Source organism: Protopterus annectens, chromosome 3.part1, assembly GCF_019279795.1.
Source record: "Protopterus annectens isolate FY-2018-M chromosome 3.part1, PAN1.0, whole genome shotgun sequence".
Taxonomy (NCBI): domain Eukaryota; kingdom Metazoa; phylum Chordata; order Ceratodontiformes; family Protopteridae; genus Protopterus; species Protopterus annectens.
The window spans coordinates 1,069,750,445-1,069,770,768 of record NC_056732.1 but is presented as its reverse complement, the minus strand read 5'-3'; the positions used below and the strand labels follow the sequence as shown (position 1 = coordinate 1,069,770,768).

Sequence of the window (20,324 nt, the reverse complement as noted above, 5' to 3'; positions counted from 1 at the left end):
CCACTGAATCACTTGCAAAATGCCTCTTCAAGCACCCTTCAAGAATGCAATCATGTGCAAAATCAAAATAAAACCAATAACCATTCCCCATTCCCCAAGGCAGGCCACCGTAGGGTAAAACATAAACAAACTTTACAAACAAGAACAGAAGGAGGTACAGGCAAAGCAAGCAAAATAAAAAGGAAAAAAAAAAAAATCTCTGATCAGTACTAAAACTACTAAACTCAAATCAAACAAAAAAAAAACCAACCCAAAAAAGAGAAAAAATCAAAAAAAACAAAAAACACAAACACAAGGCCTTTAATAGAGTAAGATAGAAACCTGGGTGGAAACTGCTAGATATGCTCACCCAAATGTCCTGAAAACACACTGAACCACTGGACACAACCAACATTCTGGCTCCCAGTTCAGTGCAAAAATCCCTCCCCCCTCCCAAAAAGGAAGGAACCCCCCCTCCCCAAAGGTGAAATAACTATCCTCCCAGAGTGTAGCGCCCTAGCCCTCTCTAAAGCCCAAAAAAACAAAGCTAAAATGCTAAACTGGTGTCCCTGTGTGTCACCTACATGGAAGGCTGACTAAAAATACTACATAGGCTGCACAGATCTAAGCATAGCCCGATTGTCCAACACGTGAAGAATAATCCTGGGCACAATTTTTGGCTTATGGTATTGCAGATACAAAGAAAGAGTCGATGGGGAGGTCTCTCTGAATTAAGGTGGATAGCTGATTTGCCAGCTGATTGCATTCCGTGACTTAATGGCACGCTTCCTTTAAAACCAGCACTGAAGGGTCGTAGGTTGCGGAGTTGATTGTTTGGTTTATGATTTAAGAAGCAAACTGTGATGACAGAATGGTGGAGCTGAAAAAGGCCATTTGAGCCTGAAAGTGCTAATCCTTTCTAACAGACTTTTTTTGATTTTAATTAATCTTATTTTAAATAAAGTTTTTTTAGTTAATGTGGCACAGTGTGGTGGTCCAGATTGGTTGTGCTTACCTATACAAGTTTTTATGCATGAGGAGAATAAGTTTAAGATGTCTTCCCTGCTTAATTTAGCAGAAGCATATCAGTGTCAAGCGGGAATGGAAATCCTACCAGAAGTCGATAAAAAACAGGCAGCAACTGAATGTGCCAAAAAACAAAAGAAAGAATATAAGGTGAAGGATTACATGAGAAGGCAAGAAATGTGGAAAATGCATAAATATAACTGTAAGTATAAAAAACTCTTGGAACAACCTCATGTTGATCAGGATTGAATGCATGAATGGTTATGGAGAGGCGAATTTAAACCAAAAAAACAAAAGGTTAATATTGGCAGCCCAAGATAGTGGACTACGTACACGTTGATTTACAAAGTCCATTGAACATGTGAGAGAAACAGACAAATCTAAGTTCTGTAAAACAGAACTGGAAATAGTTGCACATCTTGTTGCTGTTTGTGATATACTAATGGCAGAAGGACTGTATACTGAAAGGCATAATAATGTGGCAAGACAGTTGCATTGGGGATTGTGTAAACATTATGGTATTGAAGTGGCTGAAAAACACTGGAAACATAACCCACAAAGCATTACAGAAAATGATGAAGTTTATATCACATGGGATCACCCATTACCAACAGTTCAAAAAACAGATGCGAGAAAACCAGATAAAATACTCCTTGAGAAGAAGACAAAAGTAGTATTAACTATTGAAATCGCTACATCCAGTGACTACAGTGTCTTACATACAGAGAGAGACACAAAATCATAAAATACCAGGATTTGCAGGCAGAAATTAGGCCAGTGTGGAAGAAGGCTACCCAGGCAGTTCCAGCAGCAGTAGGAGCAATGAGTCTTATAAAAAATAATTTACAATTGTACTTAGACATGTTACTGATATATGTACAAACTGCAGAAGGAGTGATTACTGGGCACATTGCAGGTGCTGCGAAGAGTACTTCTGGCTAACATCAAAGACTGAAACAATACTAATTTCATGAACTTTAATCATACTTTGACTTAGGAATGGGGTCCATTCTCGTCATGGTATTAGAAAGAGAATTTAAAATGAGAGAAAGACTTTTGGAATCAAGACCTTCAAGTTCTATCAAACTTGTGTTCATTTGTAGGAAAGAACATTTTAGAATGATGTCCATTTTGACTAACTGTTTTTACATGGTTATAATTTTTAACTACGTGGAATTATGGTATGACATTACCATTTTGACCAATCTTTGTACATAGAATTTTTTAACTGTGGAATTTTGGTATCAAAAATGTCAGAATTGTTTTGTAGGAACTCTCTAACTGTTGAGTGCCATTGTACAGTCTTGTTTGGAAATGTCATTCCATAGTCATTTTTGCAAATCCTGTTTTGGATCTGCATTATAGTAACTCAGAGTCACAATTCACAAACAGGGGATCCACAGACAGTACACAGAAAATGTGAGCTCAAAAGTCAGTTTCACATATCCTGTTTTGGATCTGAATTATACTAGCTCAGTTTCATAGTTTAAGCAGAGATGATCCATAGACTGTATATAGAAATTTTGAGCTCAAAATGATATACACGTTATACTCATTTGTTTAAACTAATGTTAAAAAGTGCACTTTTTTCAACATTTTTCAGCTTTCTGCTGGAGTTCTCATGTTTACAATTTCCTGGCAATTGTTTTTTTGTTAAAAGTTAGTGAAAGTTGATTGAAGAGTCTTCTTCTATTGCAGGTCAGAGTTAATGGTGAGAAATAAAACTGGCTGATGGATTTTGAAGACTGTAATGAAGAAGGGATCTGTGACCAAGTTTGAGGTCTAGGTGTCCTGCACCAACTTCCTCCTATGTGTAGAGCACTGGTATAGCACAGTTAGCTAACAACTCAGCAGGTCATTTTTTCCTTACACATTTTATAATAAAATAGTGAAAAAATAAGCAAGAAAGATGCTACAAAGATGAGAGAGTTTAGAAAGTGATAAAATATAGAAAGCAGATAATTGTCTTGGGGGAAGAATTGGGGAAATTAAGAAAAATGCAAATCTAGCTAGTGGAATGCTTATGTGTAATTGTAATTTGACTATGTAGCACTAGTAATTTAATATTAAGTAGTTGGATTAAAGTGTTATTAATATGCATTGGGAGGAGGACTTGTTCTCCCTTGAGTCTTCCACATAAATGCCCATCTACTACTATTGTTTCTTATGGTCTTTAGAAAGTGCTTCTAATATTACCTCACAGTGGCAGAATGGGGCTTATTCTGAAACCATTACAAGATGGTTTATGAGATTTAAGTGAATATATGCAACAGCAGTATATCAAAACAAACAACTGAACATTCATATGGCAAACATCTCAGAGGCATCAACATCATCACCATTATTATTATTAGTAGTAGTAAAATACTGGCCCTTACCATATATAGTAGACAAGGATTACCATGGGAAGAGACATAGCAAGCTGCAACATCCTCCAGTTACGTATGGCATAAGCTACTCCCGCCAGAATCATCAGCCCAATTGCATAGCAGCTGTGGGTAATAATTGTAGCACATGCTCTCTGAGTAACTCCAGACCACTCTGTGACTAAAAGTATAAAACAATGCATTTCCAAAGTGTTTATAAGCACATAGCTTGGCATTCAGACTTTTTTTGCACAGAATAATTACTTACTTCAAATCTTTGAACTTTTTTACACCTATACACTGTTACATAAGTGATCAGATGAAACGAATTCTAAAACGTCAGAGTAATCCAAATAATACTGATTTATACCTTTTCTGAACAACAAACAGAGAGAGAGAATTTAAATTATATTGTGAATAAGTCACTAATGCAAAACTAAACCAGAGCATTCAGAACCCCTTACTTACTTAAATACTTCTGTAGGTACATTGTGTCATGATACTGCAGGCATATTCTTAAAAGTGCTTTATTTAATTGCCTGTGTGTAATTGTGTGTGTGTGTGTGTGTGTGTGTGTGTGTGTGTGTGTGTGTGTGTGTGTGTGTGTGTGTATGACATAAAGCACAAAGCTTAGCATAAATTTATGTAGACTTCTTGCATGTCATCAACCATTTATGTAACTCTATCAACATCCTCAGCTACCTATATACACTCTCCACAAGTCATAAGTTACCAGACCAAATTAAGCTAACTAAAACCAACAAAAGAACAGTCAGACCTGTAAACATTAACAATTCACTTACGCAGAACACATTCAGCAGAAAAAGGCATTAAGAACTGGAGCTATAAATAATATTAATAACAGTAATAATAATAAAAATGACAATAACAATAATAATCATAACATAAAAACAACACAAACTGAAGGTACTACAACTCTGCCAAAGAAAAACAAATTCAAACTTAAGAACAAAACAGAGCTATCCTAAAGTAAACAAAATTACTTGAAGAACATAATCACAAACAACAAAAAATAAATATAAACTTAAAACAGTGACTTAAAACACATAAAACAATTAACCAGTATAATTAAAGAAATATAAAGGATATCACACACACACACACACACACACACACACACACACACACACACACACACACACACACACACACAGTTAAAAAATTGAAAAACTGTAGAAAAAATAAGGAAAAATACAAACCAAAATGAAAAAAAAATGCCCATATAATCTGCAGTATGAATTACAAACCTGTAAAAAAAAACAACAGTACAAACATTTCAATCAAAGAAAAATACATACTGTGCATAAATTTTGTTCATTTTGTCAAACACAGACAACTACCACAGCTGAAAATATTCCCCTAAAATGAATGTGTGTGTGTGTACTTGAAATAGCCAAAAGACATCTTGTTCACCCCGTAAAGTCTTCTATCAATCATCATATGCTCAAAGCTACCTATCATGTTGATCCCCCCACTGCTTAAACTTTTACTACACATGATCAAATAACAGGACAATTATTCCTAACAAAGGTTGTTCAGAATCCAAGCTATCCTCAGAAAACTCATATACTCAATGTTACCTGTCACAAAAATGATAAAAAATAAACATATCCAACAGAATTGAAAGAAAGCATCTTATAAAAAAGTGGTGCAGTGATACAGTCTCAGTATTGAGGATGGTACAGTAGTACAGTCTCAGTAATGAGGGTAGTACAGTGGCACAGTGGCAGTATTGCGGGTGGTACAGTGTCAGTATTAAGGGTGGTGCAGTGGTACAGTCTCAGTATTCAGAGTGGTACAGTCTCAGCACTGAGGGTGGTACAGTGGTACAGTCTCAATATTGAGGGTAGTACATTGGTACAGTGTCATTATTGACAGTGGTACAGTGGTACAGTCTCAGTATTTAGGGTGATGCAGTGGTACAGTCTCAGTACTGATGGTGGTACTATGATACACTCAGTACTGAGGGTGGTATAGTGGTACAGTCTAAGTATTGAGTGTGGTACAGTGGTACAGTGTCAGTAGTCAGGGTGGTACAGTGAAACAGTCTCAGTATTCAGGGTGGTACAGTGTCAGTATTGAGGGTGGTACAGTGGTACAGTGATACAGTCTCAGTATTAAAGGTGGTGCAGTGGTACAGTCTCAGTACTAAGGGTGGTACAGTGGTACAGTGTCAGTATTGATAGTGGTGCAGTGTCAGTACTGAGGGTGGTACAGTGGTACAGTCTCAGTATTGAGGGTGGTACAGTGGTGCAATCTCAGTATTGAGGATGGTACAGTGGTACAGTCTCAGTATTGAGGGTGGTACAGTGGTACAGTCTCAGTATTGAGGGTGATGCAGTGGTATAGTCTCAGTACTGAGGGTGGTACAGTGGTACAGTCTCAGTATTGAGGATGGTACAGTGGTACAGTGTCAGTAGTGAGGGTGGTACAGTGGTACAGTCTCAGTATTGAGTGTGGTACAGTGGCACAGTCTCAGTACTGAGGGTAATACAGTGTCAGTATTGAGGGTGGTACCATGGTACAGTGTCAGTATTGAGGGTGGTACAGTGATACAGTCTCAGTATTGAAGGTGGTGCAGTGCTACAGTCTCAATACTGGGGGTGGTACAGTGGTACAGTGTCAGTGTTGAGGGTGGTGCAGTGTCAGTACTGGGGGTGGTACAGTGGTACAGTGTCAGTGTTGAGGGTGGTTCAGTGTCAGTACTGAGGGTGTTACAGTGGTACAGTATCAGTATTTAGTGTGGTGCAGTGGTATAGTCTCAGTGCTGAGGGTGGTAGAGTGGGTACAGTCTCAGTATTGAGGGTGGTACAGTGGTGCAATCTCAGCATTGAGGGTAGTACAATGGTACAGTGTCAGTAGTGAGGGTAGTACAGTGGTACAGTCTCAGTATTGAGGGTGGTACAGTGGTACAGTCTCAGTATTCAGGGTTGTACAATGGTACAGTCTCAGTATTCAGGGTGGTACAGTGTTAGTACTGAGGGTGGTACAGTGGTACAGTGTCAGTATTGAGGGTGGTACAGTGGTACAGTCTCATTATTGCTGCCTCACAGCTCTTGTTTCTATAGTATACTCTATAGGGTATCAAGTACACCACCCTTATACAAGTGGAAGAGCAGAGAATATCCAGGGAAATACAAGCCTGTTAGCCTAGAAGTGGAGACAGAAACTTGTTGAGGAGATCTTAAGGGAAAGGCTGGTCACTTTCATAGTACAGTAACAATTTGCAGGACAATAACCCAGAGGGGTTCATGGCCAGAAGAAGTTGTCAATAATACCCAATCTAGTTTTTCAAACAAGTTACAAGGGAATATGACGGACAATATGATAGGTATGTTCCATCTGTATTTCACCAAGGCATTTGACTATGTCCCATACAGGTGTCTGTTAGTAACTCTTGAAGTGCTGAGAGCAGAACCAAGGCTAAGAACATTGTTACAAATACAGGAAGTGACAAGTACAGTACTGTGTCCATTAGTCATTGGTTTTCTCTTTTCAGACATATCTGAGACAGGAAGTAACTGAAACAGTATCTTTGCTGATGGCACAAAGTTAGGTGGAGCTGTGGGAGAAGGAGAAAAGGTCTCAGCAAGGATTTGGTAAGGCTAAACAACTGGAGTAAAAGATGTCATTGAAGGCTCAGTCCAGACAAATGCAAAGAATAGCACCTAGGCCTCAGCAACCTTACTCCAAAGTATAAACTAGGGGATATAAGCTGGGTGTGGACTGGAACTATTCGCAACATGACAGTGGCGGGTTGATCACACTTGCACTAGTGTACCAGGAGCAGAGTGAAAGAGCAGTGGTAGCAGCAGTCAGAATGCTGAAGTTTATATTCAGAGGAAAGAGACTCCAGAAGCAAGAAATAATGAACTGACTCTTTCAAGCCCTGGTCACACCTCACTTTGAGTACTGTGGATAGTTCTGCAGGCCACCCATGAAGAATCAGCGGGCTGTTGTAACAAATTCAGAGGAAAGTCATCATAAATGTGTATTGGACGGAGAGAAAGAAAGACAGAGTAAGGTGGACGGTGGCTACAACCATTCACTTGAGCTATGAAAATGTTTTTTCAAGGAGAGGACTTTGGAGCCCTAAAATGGACTACTAACTAGAATGGGTAGTAAACAGGGAATACACAAAGGCATTAGATACAGCATGGGACAGCTAGTGAAGCGATGAGGATGAAATATGGATGGAGATAGAACAGAGCCATAGCTATGTCATCTGGTACCTTACGCACTTCCCCAAATTGCACTCCAGGATAAATAAAAAGTCTTTCTAGCTCAAGCTGAGGACCAACAAAATGTTCTTCTTCACTCTTGTAACTCTTGCACAGCTGCTAGTTTCAGGCTTGCTACAGTTGCTATCATATATACACACTGAGCACTTCAGTGCTTTATTCATGACCACAAAAACAGTATGGTCATTCACTTACAAAGCCCCGCTATCCTTCTAGCTTATTATGCCAGTGCTGATTGGTAGACATTGATGATGCTGGAGTGCACAATCATGACCCCCCCATAGCCATTTCTTTCACCCTGCCCTAATTACAGGTTTGAAGTAAGTGTTTAAAGGGAAGGCTGAATAGTCATTTCTCATTCTGCTGTCAGGCAAATAAAATGTAATGTAATGCAATTGCTAAGATATCATTCAAAATTAAATACTTTTCTTACATGTTTTGTTATATCTCACATGTATCAGCTATAAAATTAACTTGATATGTTAAAAACTCACAAATTATACAAAACCATCTAAATGCATTTTAGGCAGTTAATGCAATTATAATACATAGTTTCCATTGATGTAATTCTCAAAACATCTACAACTGTAACATATACATATGCACAGTTAGAATCCATCTTGAAATGAATGGTGAATTCATCAAAGCTCCCCACAGGAATTAATAATAACTGCAACAATGTTTCTTGGTTCTCTGGTCTGGTTGGGTCTATATTACGACGTCGAATGATAAAAAGAGTGAACACCATTTTCAGGTCTTTGACATTTCCTCCACTATGGTGTGATCTCGGAGTTGGTATATTTAAGTGTGGGGGAGGCTAAGTTCCACTTTATTTTGTGTTTGGATTTGTTTGTTTTTTTTTTTTTTGGGGGGGGGGTGTTTTTTTTTTGCAGAGCAGCAATTTTTTCCCTAGGAAAAAAATTGCTGTTTCGTGTGTTCAACATTTACTGCTTTCGGTTTTTAGTGTTCAGTAAAAGAGCGCTCGTTCTTTTTATCTTTCGACATTGTGATATGGACCTGGTCTAGTCAGCTATTATGATGTTTGATGACCACATCCAGAAATAGCTATCATCCTCCAAAACATACAATTTGTACATTGAACATTTTTGGAGTGTTTGTTGTGGTATGTGTCAACGCCTGATGCGTAATTTTGGCTACTCTGAGCATTTTCAAACCAAACATAAAATATTTCTGGGCTAAGCTATTTGCAGTAAACTAACCATCTACTTTTATCTACTGGGTGGTGGAAGAAAGATAATTGCTCTTAACTTTAACTTTTAGTATGCTAAAATTGACTATTTTAAATTTATAAGTGCTGACACATTTCTGCATGCTACATTACTCTGGTATATTTCAGTATTCAAAAATGCAGAAAATAGAGATACCCTTATTCCATGACAGAAAGAAAATAATCTCTTTCAAATTAAATGTGTACCTTTATGTGTATTATATTTAAAAAAAATTCATACCACAACATGTCTCTCAAGCACTTAACCCAAGAATTCTAGACAAAGCCAAAAACAGTAGTAGGACAAATGCCTAAAAATATGGACATTTTTTAAACAATGTTCTTACAAATTTGGAAATTTGATAGAACAGCATGATTTGGGGCGGCCGCAGTGGTACAGCTGTTATTGTTGCCGCCTCTGGTTCGATCCTTGGCTGGGGTGCCTTCTGTGCGGAGTCTGTATGTCCTCCCTATGGTCGTCTGGGTTTTCTCTGGGTGCTCTGGTTTCCTCCCACATCCCAAAGACATGCTGTAGGTGGATTGGATAGTCTAAATCTGCCCCAGGCATGCATTTGTGTGCCTTCCGTGGAAGGTTGGGTGCCGGGCTGGCAACTCGCCACCGTAAAACTCCACTGCTAATCATGAGAAGACACGTAATCCACTGTGGTGACCCCCTAACCAGGAAGAAGCCAGAAGAAGAAGATAGAACAACATGATTTGCATTAGTATGTATTTTCTGAAGGGTATGAAGTCTGAAGCTGAAATGTCTTTCATTATTTAGTGACTTCAATACTCAATAATTTGCCAAAAAACACAAATTTCATGAGGAACAGACCAAAAACGTGAGGCAAAAATATGAACATTCTGCATAAATCTGGACAGTTGGGAGGTATCCATCTCAATAGGGATATGATTTGTATTTATTACTGCTTGGTGCAACTCATTCTAAGCCTTTTAGTTTAAGCACCACCAAGAAAACCACGTAAAAAATAGAGCAACTGTAGAACAAAGCCTGGAATAGTCCAGGCGAAAGCGCTTGTCTTAATCTCTGCTGAAGAGTTGCTTAGCTTTTGTGAATAAAGATTCGTTTTTTATCTTTCATACCACTGGAATTATTGGAATTATTGTCTCTACGGGTGATCCGGGACTTTGTTCTACCTTTTAGTTTAAGCACTTGGGCTTCAGACCAGTTGTTTTTACATTAAGAAGGTTTGTGGTCTGCACTGTAGTGGCAGAACAGGTAGCTTACATCCTTCTAGTTGGGAACTGCTGAATGAGGGCTTAGTGTCTTATTCTGAAAGTGTATTAATTCTGGTTTAAGCACTTGGTCTTCAAGCCAGTTATTTTACATTAACAGGGTTCGTGGTCTGCACTCTTGTGGGAGGAGAGGCTGGACTCTGCCCTTCTGAGCTGGGAATTTCTGGTTAAAGGCTTATAGTGCCTGCATATTTGAACTACTTCTTACTGAAATTGGTACACCTTGTTTGCTGTAGCATAGACTAGATCCAGGCCTGCTGAATCTAGCTTTGTTTGTATGCTTGTTGTTTGTTTGCTTGTCATTTCCCTGAAATGCTAATTTCACCTAAAACGCGGCTTTTCAGTGCTTCTGTGGATCCCTAGTGATATCTGCATTGCTTACTGTACTTATTTCCTTGCTTCACTTGAAAGAAAGTTACTGTTTGTCATTTTTGCATTTAAGTTACATGTAACACATTGCATTTAAGTTACCTGGCACTTGCTTACTAAGTCAGCACTAAAAAATTAAAAGCACTACACCCTCACAAACTCCCCTTGAGTACCTTGTTCCCCATTGGCCCTTTTTTTCAATTATAAAGGAATTCCCAATACTATTCTAGCATGTCCAAAGGGCAGTTGTCAATCTCCTCTCCGGTCCAGCTGGTGAATCTGGGAATCTTGAGGCAATGTTACAACTGCCTCATGTACACATTCAACCCTCTCCTCCTCCCAACAAATTCTAACACATGTGAGAGATGCAACCATATAGCCAAAGTGGAGGCTAAGCTCTCTCAACTCAGTACTTGCATAACCAGTCAGGAGGAGAAGGAAACCACACTCACTACAATTCCAGTCTCACATAGACCTACCACGGCAGCAAACCAAACACATAAACACACAAAAACATACTCGGAGGCTCTAAATAAAAATCTTCCTAAGCAGCAGAGACCTCCAAAGCAGACACCCAAGCAACCGCTACCCCAAACAAAACACATGCAACACATAGCTCACAAAGCCAGTGTGCCGAACAGTCACAGCCCTTAAGGCTAAACAACAAACCTGATACACTTGTAATAGGTGACTCTATCGTCAGGCACACTGATGTCCCACTCACCAGGCTGAACAAGGAGAAGGTCATGGTGAGCTGCCTGTCGGGCGCTAGGATCCGCCACAAAACACAAGCACTCAGGTAACTCCAAGGCAAGTACAAATATGACTCAGTCATTGTCCATGCTGGTATGAATGACCTGAGACGTACCCCCCTGGACTACATGAAAAGAGACATACAGGAGCTCTCTGAGCATGTAGCCCAGGCCGGTATGACCCTGACCTTGAGTAGCATCTTACCCTCACCAAGAATGATGCCACAATATGAAGACAAGGTGATCAATTTCAACAATTGGCTTAAGTATTGGTGTCATTCAAAAGGGGATCCAATGCCTGTCAGCCTGGGATGACATGCTCGACAAGCCACGATGCTTCGCTAGGGACGGCTTGCACCTGTCACCCCTGGGCTTCCGGATATTGGCAAAGGCTCTTGCTACCCCATAGTGCCTTTTTAGCCAAGGCTCAGAAGACAAACCCACCTCCATAGGTATCACAAGGGATAAGAAACTAAGAGTAATGCTACTCAACGCCAGAAGTCTAAACCTCAGGATGCACTTTCGAAACTCTCCTTAGAATGGAGAACATCGATATCTGTGCAGTAACAGAAACCTGGTTCAAGGCTCGAGAGCACCCTAGCACTACCAGGTTATACCTCATACCATGCTTTTCAGCCCCAAAACTTGGACCAAACCACAAAAGGAGGGGGAGTATCAATATTCGTCAAAGATACCCACACCTCCAGGTTGGTGGCACAGCACGAAGAATCAGAGACTATCCATGTGAAACTAACAGTGGGTAAAACTGCCTTCCAGTTTATAGCCTGCTACAGACCACCCTCCCAAACCCAGGAACCCCACTCTGCCTTCCTGAGAACATTGAAAAATATGAAGGTCTCTCCAAACACCATTATATTTGGCGACTTCAACTACCCAAACATAGACTGGGAGAATTACTCTAGCTCCAACACCCTAGCCCAAAGGTTCCTAGAATTTATAAACTGAAATGCTATGGAACAACTTGTTACCACTCCCACAAGAGGGGAAAACATACTGGACCTGATCATCACCAACATGGGGACTCTATGCTCCAGACCAGAAGTGTATCCCTCACTGGTAAGATCAGACCATAAATTAATCTCACTGGATATTCACATCCCGACCCCTCCCCATGCCCAGAAAACCACAGTGAAAAACTTCTCTAAAGCAAATTTCACACTCCTCAAAACCGAGGTGGAATCCTTCAAAGCCGAGCCTGTGGAAAATACGGCCCAGACCGCAGAATCCTTTATAAATGCATTCTATGAACACCTTCAGGAATGCATGGATCATGCAATCCCAAATAAAACCAAGACCCAATCCTACAAAGGCAGACGTCCTGTCTGGTGGACCCCAGCCATAAAAAAACTATACAATAGAAGGAGGAAGCTACTACATGATAGAGCAAAATCCCAAAAAGGGAAGGCATCTTTGATCAGTATTAGCAAAAAACTACAGGCACTCATAAAATCGTCTAAGGCCAGCTTTGAGAGAAAAATTGCACAGGACACTAAGGATAATCACAAGGCTTTCTTTAGTTATGTTAGGAACCTGGGTGGGAATTCTCAGATATGCTCAGAATTAGTCCAAAATGACAAAAAATACACCAAACCCACAGACATTGCCAACATCCTAGCTGACAGGTTCAGCGCAAACTCCCCTCCCACCAAAAGGGCAAATATCTATCCCAGCAGAGTGCTGCCCCCTGACATCTCAGATGCTCAGGTAAGAGCCGCCCTCTCCAAAGCAAAAAACACAGCATCAATGGGACCAGACGGTGTCCCGGGCTGCGTCCTACATGAACTCCAAGAAGAGCTAAACCCAAACATAAAACTACTGTTCAATCTCAGCCTTACTACAGGATATGTACCCAAAGAGTGGCGTACAGCAACAGTGGTCCCTTTCCACAAATGTGGTGCCTCAACGGATCCTGGAAACTATCGCTCCATAAGCCTGACTAGCTTGGTCTGCAAAGCTATGGAAAGGATCATCATGGACCTCATAAATAAAGATATTGGGGACCTAAAGACACTGGATCCTACCCAGTTCGGCTTTGTTAAGGGCAGACCCTGCCTCTTAAACCTGGTTGATTTCTTTGAAACAGTCACCAAGGCCATTGATGAGGGGAAGGTGGTTATTACAGCCTACCTGGACCTCGCAAAAGCCTTCGATACAATACTCCACTCGGGCATTATAGATAAGCTCACCAGCTTAAATATAAACCCCTATGTCACTAGATGGGTTTCAAACTGGCTCAAGAACAGAACCCACATGGTTAGAATTGCTGGAGCCATGTCAGACTCCAAACCAGTTACAAGTGGCATCCCACAAGGCTCAGTCCTGGGACCTCTCTTGTTCGGTATATATTTCTCGGAGGTACAGGCCAACACGGAAGGACTGTGGCTGACCAAGTTCACAGATGACTGCAAACTGGGCGCCATAATCGACTCTCCAGTCGACACAAGCATCCTCCAAAAGGGCCTCATAGAAACAAACAACTGGTGCCAGAGCCATGGCCTCAAGCTAAATGCCAAAAAGTGTATAGTCATCCCCTTTGGCAAAAACAAAGTGCCCACAAATTACCACATAGGTGGTAATCCATTAAGTACAGAAGAAGTAATTAGGGACCTGGGGACCCAAGTTGATCACAATCTCTCATTTGACAACCACGTGGCCAAAGTGGTTAGAAGAACATTTTACATAGCCCACCTAATCATGAAGGGATTCACATCTAGATCAGGGGAGGTCATCGTGCCTCTTTACTCATCCCTCATCAGGCCCATAATTGAGTACAATGCCCCTTTTGGGATGTACCTTACCAGACACCAGCAGCAACTGGAAAGACCCCAAAAGTACCTCACCAAGAGGATCAAAGGGCTAAAACAGATGCTATATGCTGCCCGGTTAAAGAAACTCCAGCTCTACTTAGTGGCATACCGCCTGCTCAGAGGCGATCTGTGCCTGACGTATAAAGCCATGTCCAACCCAGAATTAATGGACATGCTATACCTCCGAAAATCCAAATCCCATCAAGCTATGCGCCCGAGAGACTTGAACCTCAGCACTGAAATAAATAGGGCATGCTGGAGGGACAGATTCATAACCCAGAGGCTCCCTTCACTCTGGAATAAAATCCCAGTCCAGGTTAGGCAGAGTCCCTCATTGACTCTCTTCAAGAGGAATCTTGATGAGTGGATGAGAGATCATAAGTTTACCCCGGGTATCACTTCTGTGTCACTGTTAGACAGAGGCACAGTATACTAACCTCAAAAAAGGGCATAGCAAAATTAATTTAAAATGGGTGGCGAAAGCCAAACACACTCTGGCTAGGCTTATAAATGCCCTAGGGCAGATAGCCTAGTATGAAACTATGAACCTATAAGAGAATGAGAGGTGCCCACTCCCTCCATATTACTCATCCAGAGATTTTTGAATACAAAAGCAGATCTACCCACTGCAAGATTCCACATGTCAGTTGACTACACTACCAACGCCAAGCCACTAACAAAAACAAAATCATCACTACAAACCACTGTTGCACAATGTTCTGTCTGTGAGTTGTGAGTGTGTATTGAAGGAACATTAGTGTGTGAATGGGAGGTATGTATCATATACAGACACACACACACACACACACACACACACACACACACACACACACACACACACACACACAACACATAGAAGCAACATACAGTGTTTTCAGTCTCAGAAATAGCTCTTCTATTTTAAGGGGAGGTTTGTTTGGACAGGACAAACATAAAAATGATTTTCTTTTAAAAAAGTATGGAGAATAACAAAAGTAATCCCAGTCTCAAATGCAGGTCCATAAAATCAAGTAAGTGTACTTTTCAAAGTTCAGTTTAGTGTTACCGATATTCAAGTTAGCATTGTTCCTGTATTCTTTCCTACTGTCTAGGCAGTGTTTTCCCAAAGTGTGTCAGAAAACAAACAGAACTTACAAATAACACCATTCAAAAATAGTTCACCACAGAAACAGGAGAAACTCCAATAGCTTCTCACCTGCAAGACAACAGTTTATATCACTTTTTCCCAGTTTCTAGGATACCTTCTATGCCTTTCTCCTTCACACAAAGCACCCTGGAGTGTCCTGTTCAAAATACTTTGCCTCTCTCTGTCTCTCTCTCTCTCTTTAGCTGTCTGCAATCAGTAGTCAGAAATCCTCATTTCCTTAAGACGTATTAACCAAAATGTTCCTCTGGTGACAGGTGCTTCCCATTAGCTGTTCATGAGACATGCCTTTCTAGTTTGCCTCCTGTTCTGCATTCTTCTTCTTCTTCATGATTCTATAACTCATCCTCTTGTAAGGCAGCTCTGACAGGCACAATACCTCAGGCTTTGTGGGCTGAGCAGTGGCTCACTCACACACGCACATGCTCACCCTCTCTCTCCCTATGTGTATATATATATATATATATATATATATATATATATATATATATATATATATATATATATTTATACAGATGTATACACACACACACACACACACACACACACACACACACACACACACACACACACACACACACACACACACACACACACACACACACACACACACACACACACACACACACACACACACACACACACACACACACACACACACACACACACACACATATCCATCGATCCATCCACAACCCTTTTTCACATTTTTGCAAAAGGATTCAGGGTGTCCCTTCAGTAGTGACAATCATCTAGAGTCAAGGTTTACACCACTGGGTGGCTATATATATATATATATATATATATATATATATATATATATATATATATATACATATAAATAGATAGCTCAAACAATCACAAAGTCAACATCTGTTTGTTCAGCACCATTTGATCAACAAACACAGATGGCTGACGTGCAAAAGAGATATACAGCACAACGTGCAAAAGATAGCAAAAGTAAAGGCACACATAAATTAATCTTATGCAATAACTTGTTTTCTTTTATTAATTCTAGAATTCGCTTCATATTCCTGTCTCTAATTACAAAGCATTTGTATTGTGCATTCTTACCTTCACTATTTAACTCCTTCTTCTTCTTCTGTTTCCCACCTTGCTCTTAACATCCCTTCATATTGTCATTTGTACAGTGTACTTTATTATTATTTCTCTTATTGATTCATTGATATCTGGATATAACATTTTGTTTGTATTCATAACACTGTTAACTTCCTTGCCTATTGCCTACTGTCATTTATATTTGTCCAGAGTGAGACTGAAATAGGTTCATCTGGATCAGTGAGCTACTCCAGTTACCATACCGAATAAATAAAGAAATAAAATAAACGGCATGCCCCCAATGCTGCTATCCATCTCTTCTTGATTCTTCAGTAATTCATGCGTCTGATTTTGTAACAAATGGCCTATGACCTTATGAAGACCTATACAGGAAAATAAGGCAGTAGGAAGTGAAATTAAATGTGTAAAAACTGTACTTCATTTGAATTTGCACCCTATATCACTCAAGTGTAGAGCTATTCTCTGCATAAATGGGCATAATAATTGTCCTGTATAGAAAGCTCCATGTGCACATACATGTCATTTGAATCACACAGTTTTTACGCCAAGTAGTAAGATGTCTGATTTCATGTTTTCCTTACATGCCTCACAGATGTAAAAAAATTGTCATGTAATTTTTTTAGACACGAGTCATTTTTGTGGTGGAGTAAGAATTGTCCTAAGTTCTTACTCTGCAAGTATCTGATAGCAGATTATGAAGGACTCTATCATTGACTAAGACATGCCAATGTTTGTATAAGACATGTCTAATCATAAAACTGTTGGTACCAAAGATGGTGATAAAATGCAAATTATTCTAATTTGGTAGAGATGGCAGGACCTGATAGGTGAAGGTACTAGTTCTTGAAAGGCTTCTAGTATAAGTATCAGCAAATTTTTTATGACGGTCTCAGCATTTCCCCTGAGTCTAAACCTACTGGAAAGATTAACTGCCTCAGTATTATAGTCATCATCACTATCACAAATCCTTTAAAAAAAGAAAATGAGATTTAGGCATGCTTATAATGATGTGCTGGAGATGACAGCTATTTGCCAATAAAACTTAATTCTTATTAAATAGTTAATGGTATAACATAGTTTTTACTGAGTCATCAATAAGTTTAGCTAAGGAGACATCCAAAAAAGCCATAATAAATAAATCATGGTTAACAGCAAAGCCAGACGTTGAATTCACTCTTGTTTAAGAATTGGACAACTTATTTTAATAATGACATGGTGCCCTTCCAAATAAGCCATTATTTGGCTAAAAATGATCCACAATGCAGGTCCCTCAGAAAACGGAAAATACGAGGTGACTTGAAGAAATTTTTTTAAGCACAATCCACAAACTTTACTAACTACATACACACATAAAGGCACTTATAGGACCAATGTTTTGTCTCTCCTCATAAAGACTTCATCAGATGACCTAGAATCAAAAGCAAATTTCAGCTTTCTTGTTTTGGAACAAATACCAAAAGAAATTAGGGGTGGGCTATGGGAGGAGAAAATAGAGTTTAGGGAACGTTGGTGGCAAGTAACCCTGGAAGCATCAAGCCCCCCTGGTTTAAATGATTTTATGTCTATTGTGCCATTACTAAAGTTGAAATCTGCTAAGCTATAGTTTTTATTTATGATGCAGTTCTTAACAATGCCACGAGATGGTGAAATAACATTGCTTTTTATAACATTTGAACAAGTTTAATAATTTTTACTTTTGTATTTTAATGTAAGTATTTAATGAATGTGAAAGCATTTATGTAATAATATGTTTTTAAGGAAATGTTTTAACTTTATTATTTATTAACAAATAATTTTGTGTAATAACATATTTAATGTTTTTTTTTTGTTTTTTTTAAACTTTGTATGCTGCTTTATGAGGGAAAAGGAGAGGAAGTGATTGGTCTAAACAACTTTTTATTATTTATTAGACAATGTGATTGGTTTATTTATACAGGTGAGGGAGTATATAAATGGTAAAATAGGATTCAAGGTCATTTGATGAAGTCTTTATGAGGAGAGACGAAAACGCTGGTCCTATAAGTGCATTTATGTGTGTATGTAGTTAGTAAAGTTTGTAGATTGTGCATTAAAAAATTTCTTCAAGTCACCTCGTATTTTCCGTTTTCTGAGGGACCTGCATTATAAAATTCCAGTTACATTTTGGTGCCTTGCTTCAGTTTTTTCATTTATTGGCTAAAAATGATGTTGCATGTCAATGTAGGGAAGACATGTGTGTTGTGCTCAAATTGTATTGTTCTTCCAAAAAATGTTTATAACAATATCAGCATATATGGAGACAACAGAAGCCCAGCAGTGCCCAGTCCTGAATGCAACACTATAATAATGAAACACATCTTTTGTCAGCATTTAACATATCAAGCAAAAATTAGTTTAAGTCAGCAGAATAAAGTTCAGAAATATAAAAAAAAACACTTAAGTGACATTCTTAGGTCCTCATTGATTCAGTCCGTGAATAAAGTACCTCAATTCAGCTGTTTTTACATATGATACCCTCATATATGTACAAGAGCTGCTCTTTTTGCATATAGAGTCTGTTCACTGCTGTACTTTCAGACAGTTTGAGAGATGATATTATTACTATGCAGAAATGGCATCCACACCGTTTGATTCTACTAAAATTCATATAAAACTCAGAGAATGCATTTACTTTATAGCCCAGACTATCAAATCCCTGTGTAATGAAGTTTGGATTTCAAAACTATTAGCATATGTTTTTTATTGAAACACACTTTGTCACTTAATTCAAAAGTTAACTGTGTTATCTGTAAGCGCACATCATACACACTTACATCTCCTTTTTTCTTTTTTTTTTTTTGCTGTTGTGTGCTATGCATATTTTATATTTGAATCAGATTTTAACTGAATGTCTTTACTGTGACAGCTTTTTGTCCTTCCATGTCAAGATGTCAGCTGTTCAACAGCTTGGTCTTCAGATCCATAACTTGACATGACTCCCTAAATCCTGTTCTTTTTCTCTATGGAGTTAACACTAAGACTACAGCATAAATTCTCAGAAACTAGGGATTTTGGAATCAGAAACATTTTCAAGGAATGGGGTAGAATAGTCCATTTTCAGTCTGGACCATGCCTTTTACTATATTTCTATCGGTTATAGGCACATCGGTAGTTATTTTATGTTGCTTAACATTAATCACACAGCTTAATTATTTTCCCACATCCTGATCCATGCCAAGCCACCATATATATGATCTGGCTAAACCTTTCATTCTGGACATTCCAGGGTGAGCATGATGTAACACGTTCAGTATTACAGAAGGAACATGTACTACACAGTCAAGCTGGCACTGCACTTTTCTTCTGCAGTAGGATGCCACAAAATCTGGCTCATTTATTTCAAGCCATTCTTTCAAGACACAGTCATACACATCTGATGAATCCACATCACTGGTGATCCACAACTGGATTTACTCAGTATGAATGCATGCACTCTATTTAGCTCAATCTAACACCAAGTCTAATTAGATGGATAGATCTGTAGGGGGTTCTGAAGATTTATTTATTTATTTATCTTTTTATTGACAGTTTGATTACCAGGAAAGTCCAACTGGGTAGAAGCCCAGTTTCAGTGGAGGACTGAGGAGAAAAGCTCCAAATTATTACTAAACATTTTAAGAATAATAATTTTACAATCTTCAAAAATAAAACAAAAACATCTGCAGTTTAAATAATTATAACAAATCATACATAATATAAAAATATTGGTTAAGAATCGATACAAGGTATATGACAATCATTTAATATTTAGAGAAATTTTAGACAGTTTGTACAGAAATTAAAGGTCAGTTAGTGTAATACAAATAGGAATTGCAATATGAAGTGAGGGAAAACAGACAATATATTTTTAGAGACAATATTTATGTGAGTCTATTTTTCGTTAGCAGTCGATTTATTTATTCCACCTTAATACAAAAAACAAAGAAATGAGCAAGCTGAAAAAATCTAAGATTGGAATTTAATGGAACAGAATAACATCTATGATTCTTTTTAAAATGTCAAACTTCTCCGTTAA

At 38.9% G+C, this 20,324-nt stretch overlaps 1 protein-coding gene across 1 annotated transcript in view; it reads right to left on the bottom strand.

Annotated features, from left to right (window-relative positions):
* LOC122798353 (solute carrier family 22 member 13-like) overlaps positions 1–20,324 on the bottom strand; it is a 714,590-nt gene that overhangs the window by 567,158 nt on the left and 127,108 nt on the right. Inside the window, exon 4 of the mRNA XM_044067205.1 lies at positions 3,384–3,552. Coding sequence (XP_043923140.1) covers positions 3,384–3,552 — 169 coding nt within the window. The remainder of the gene's footprint in view (positions 1–3,383; positions 3,553–20,324) is intronic.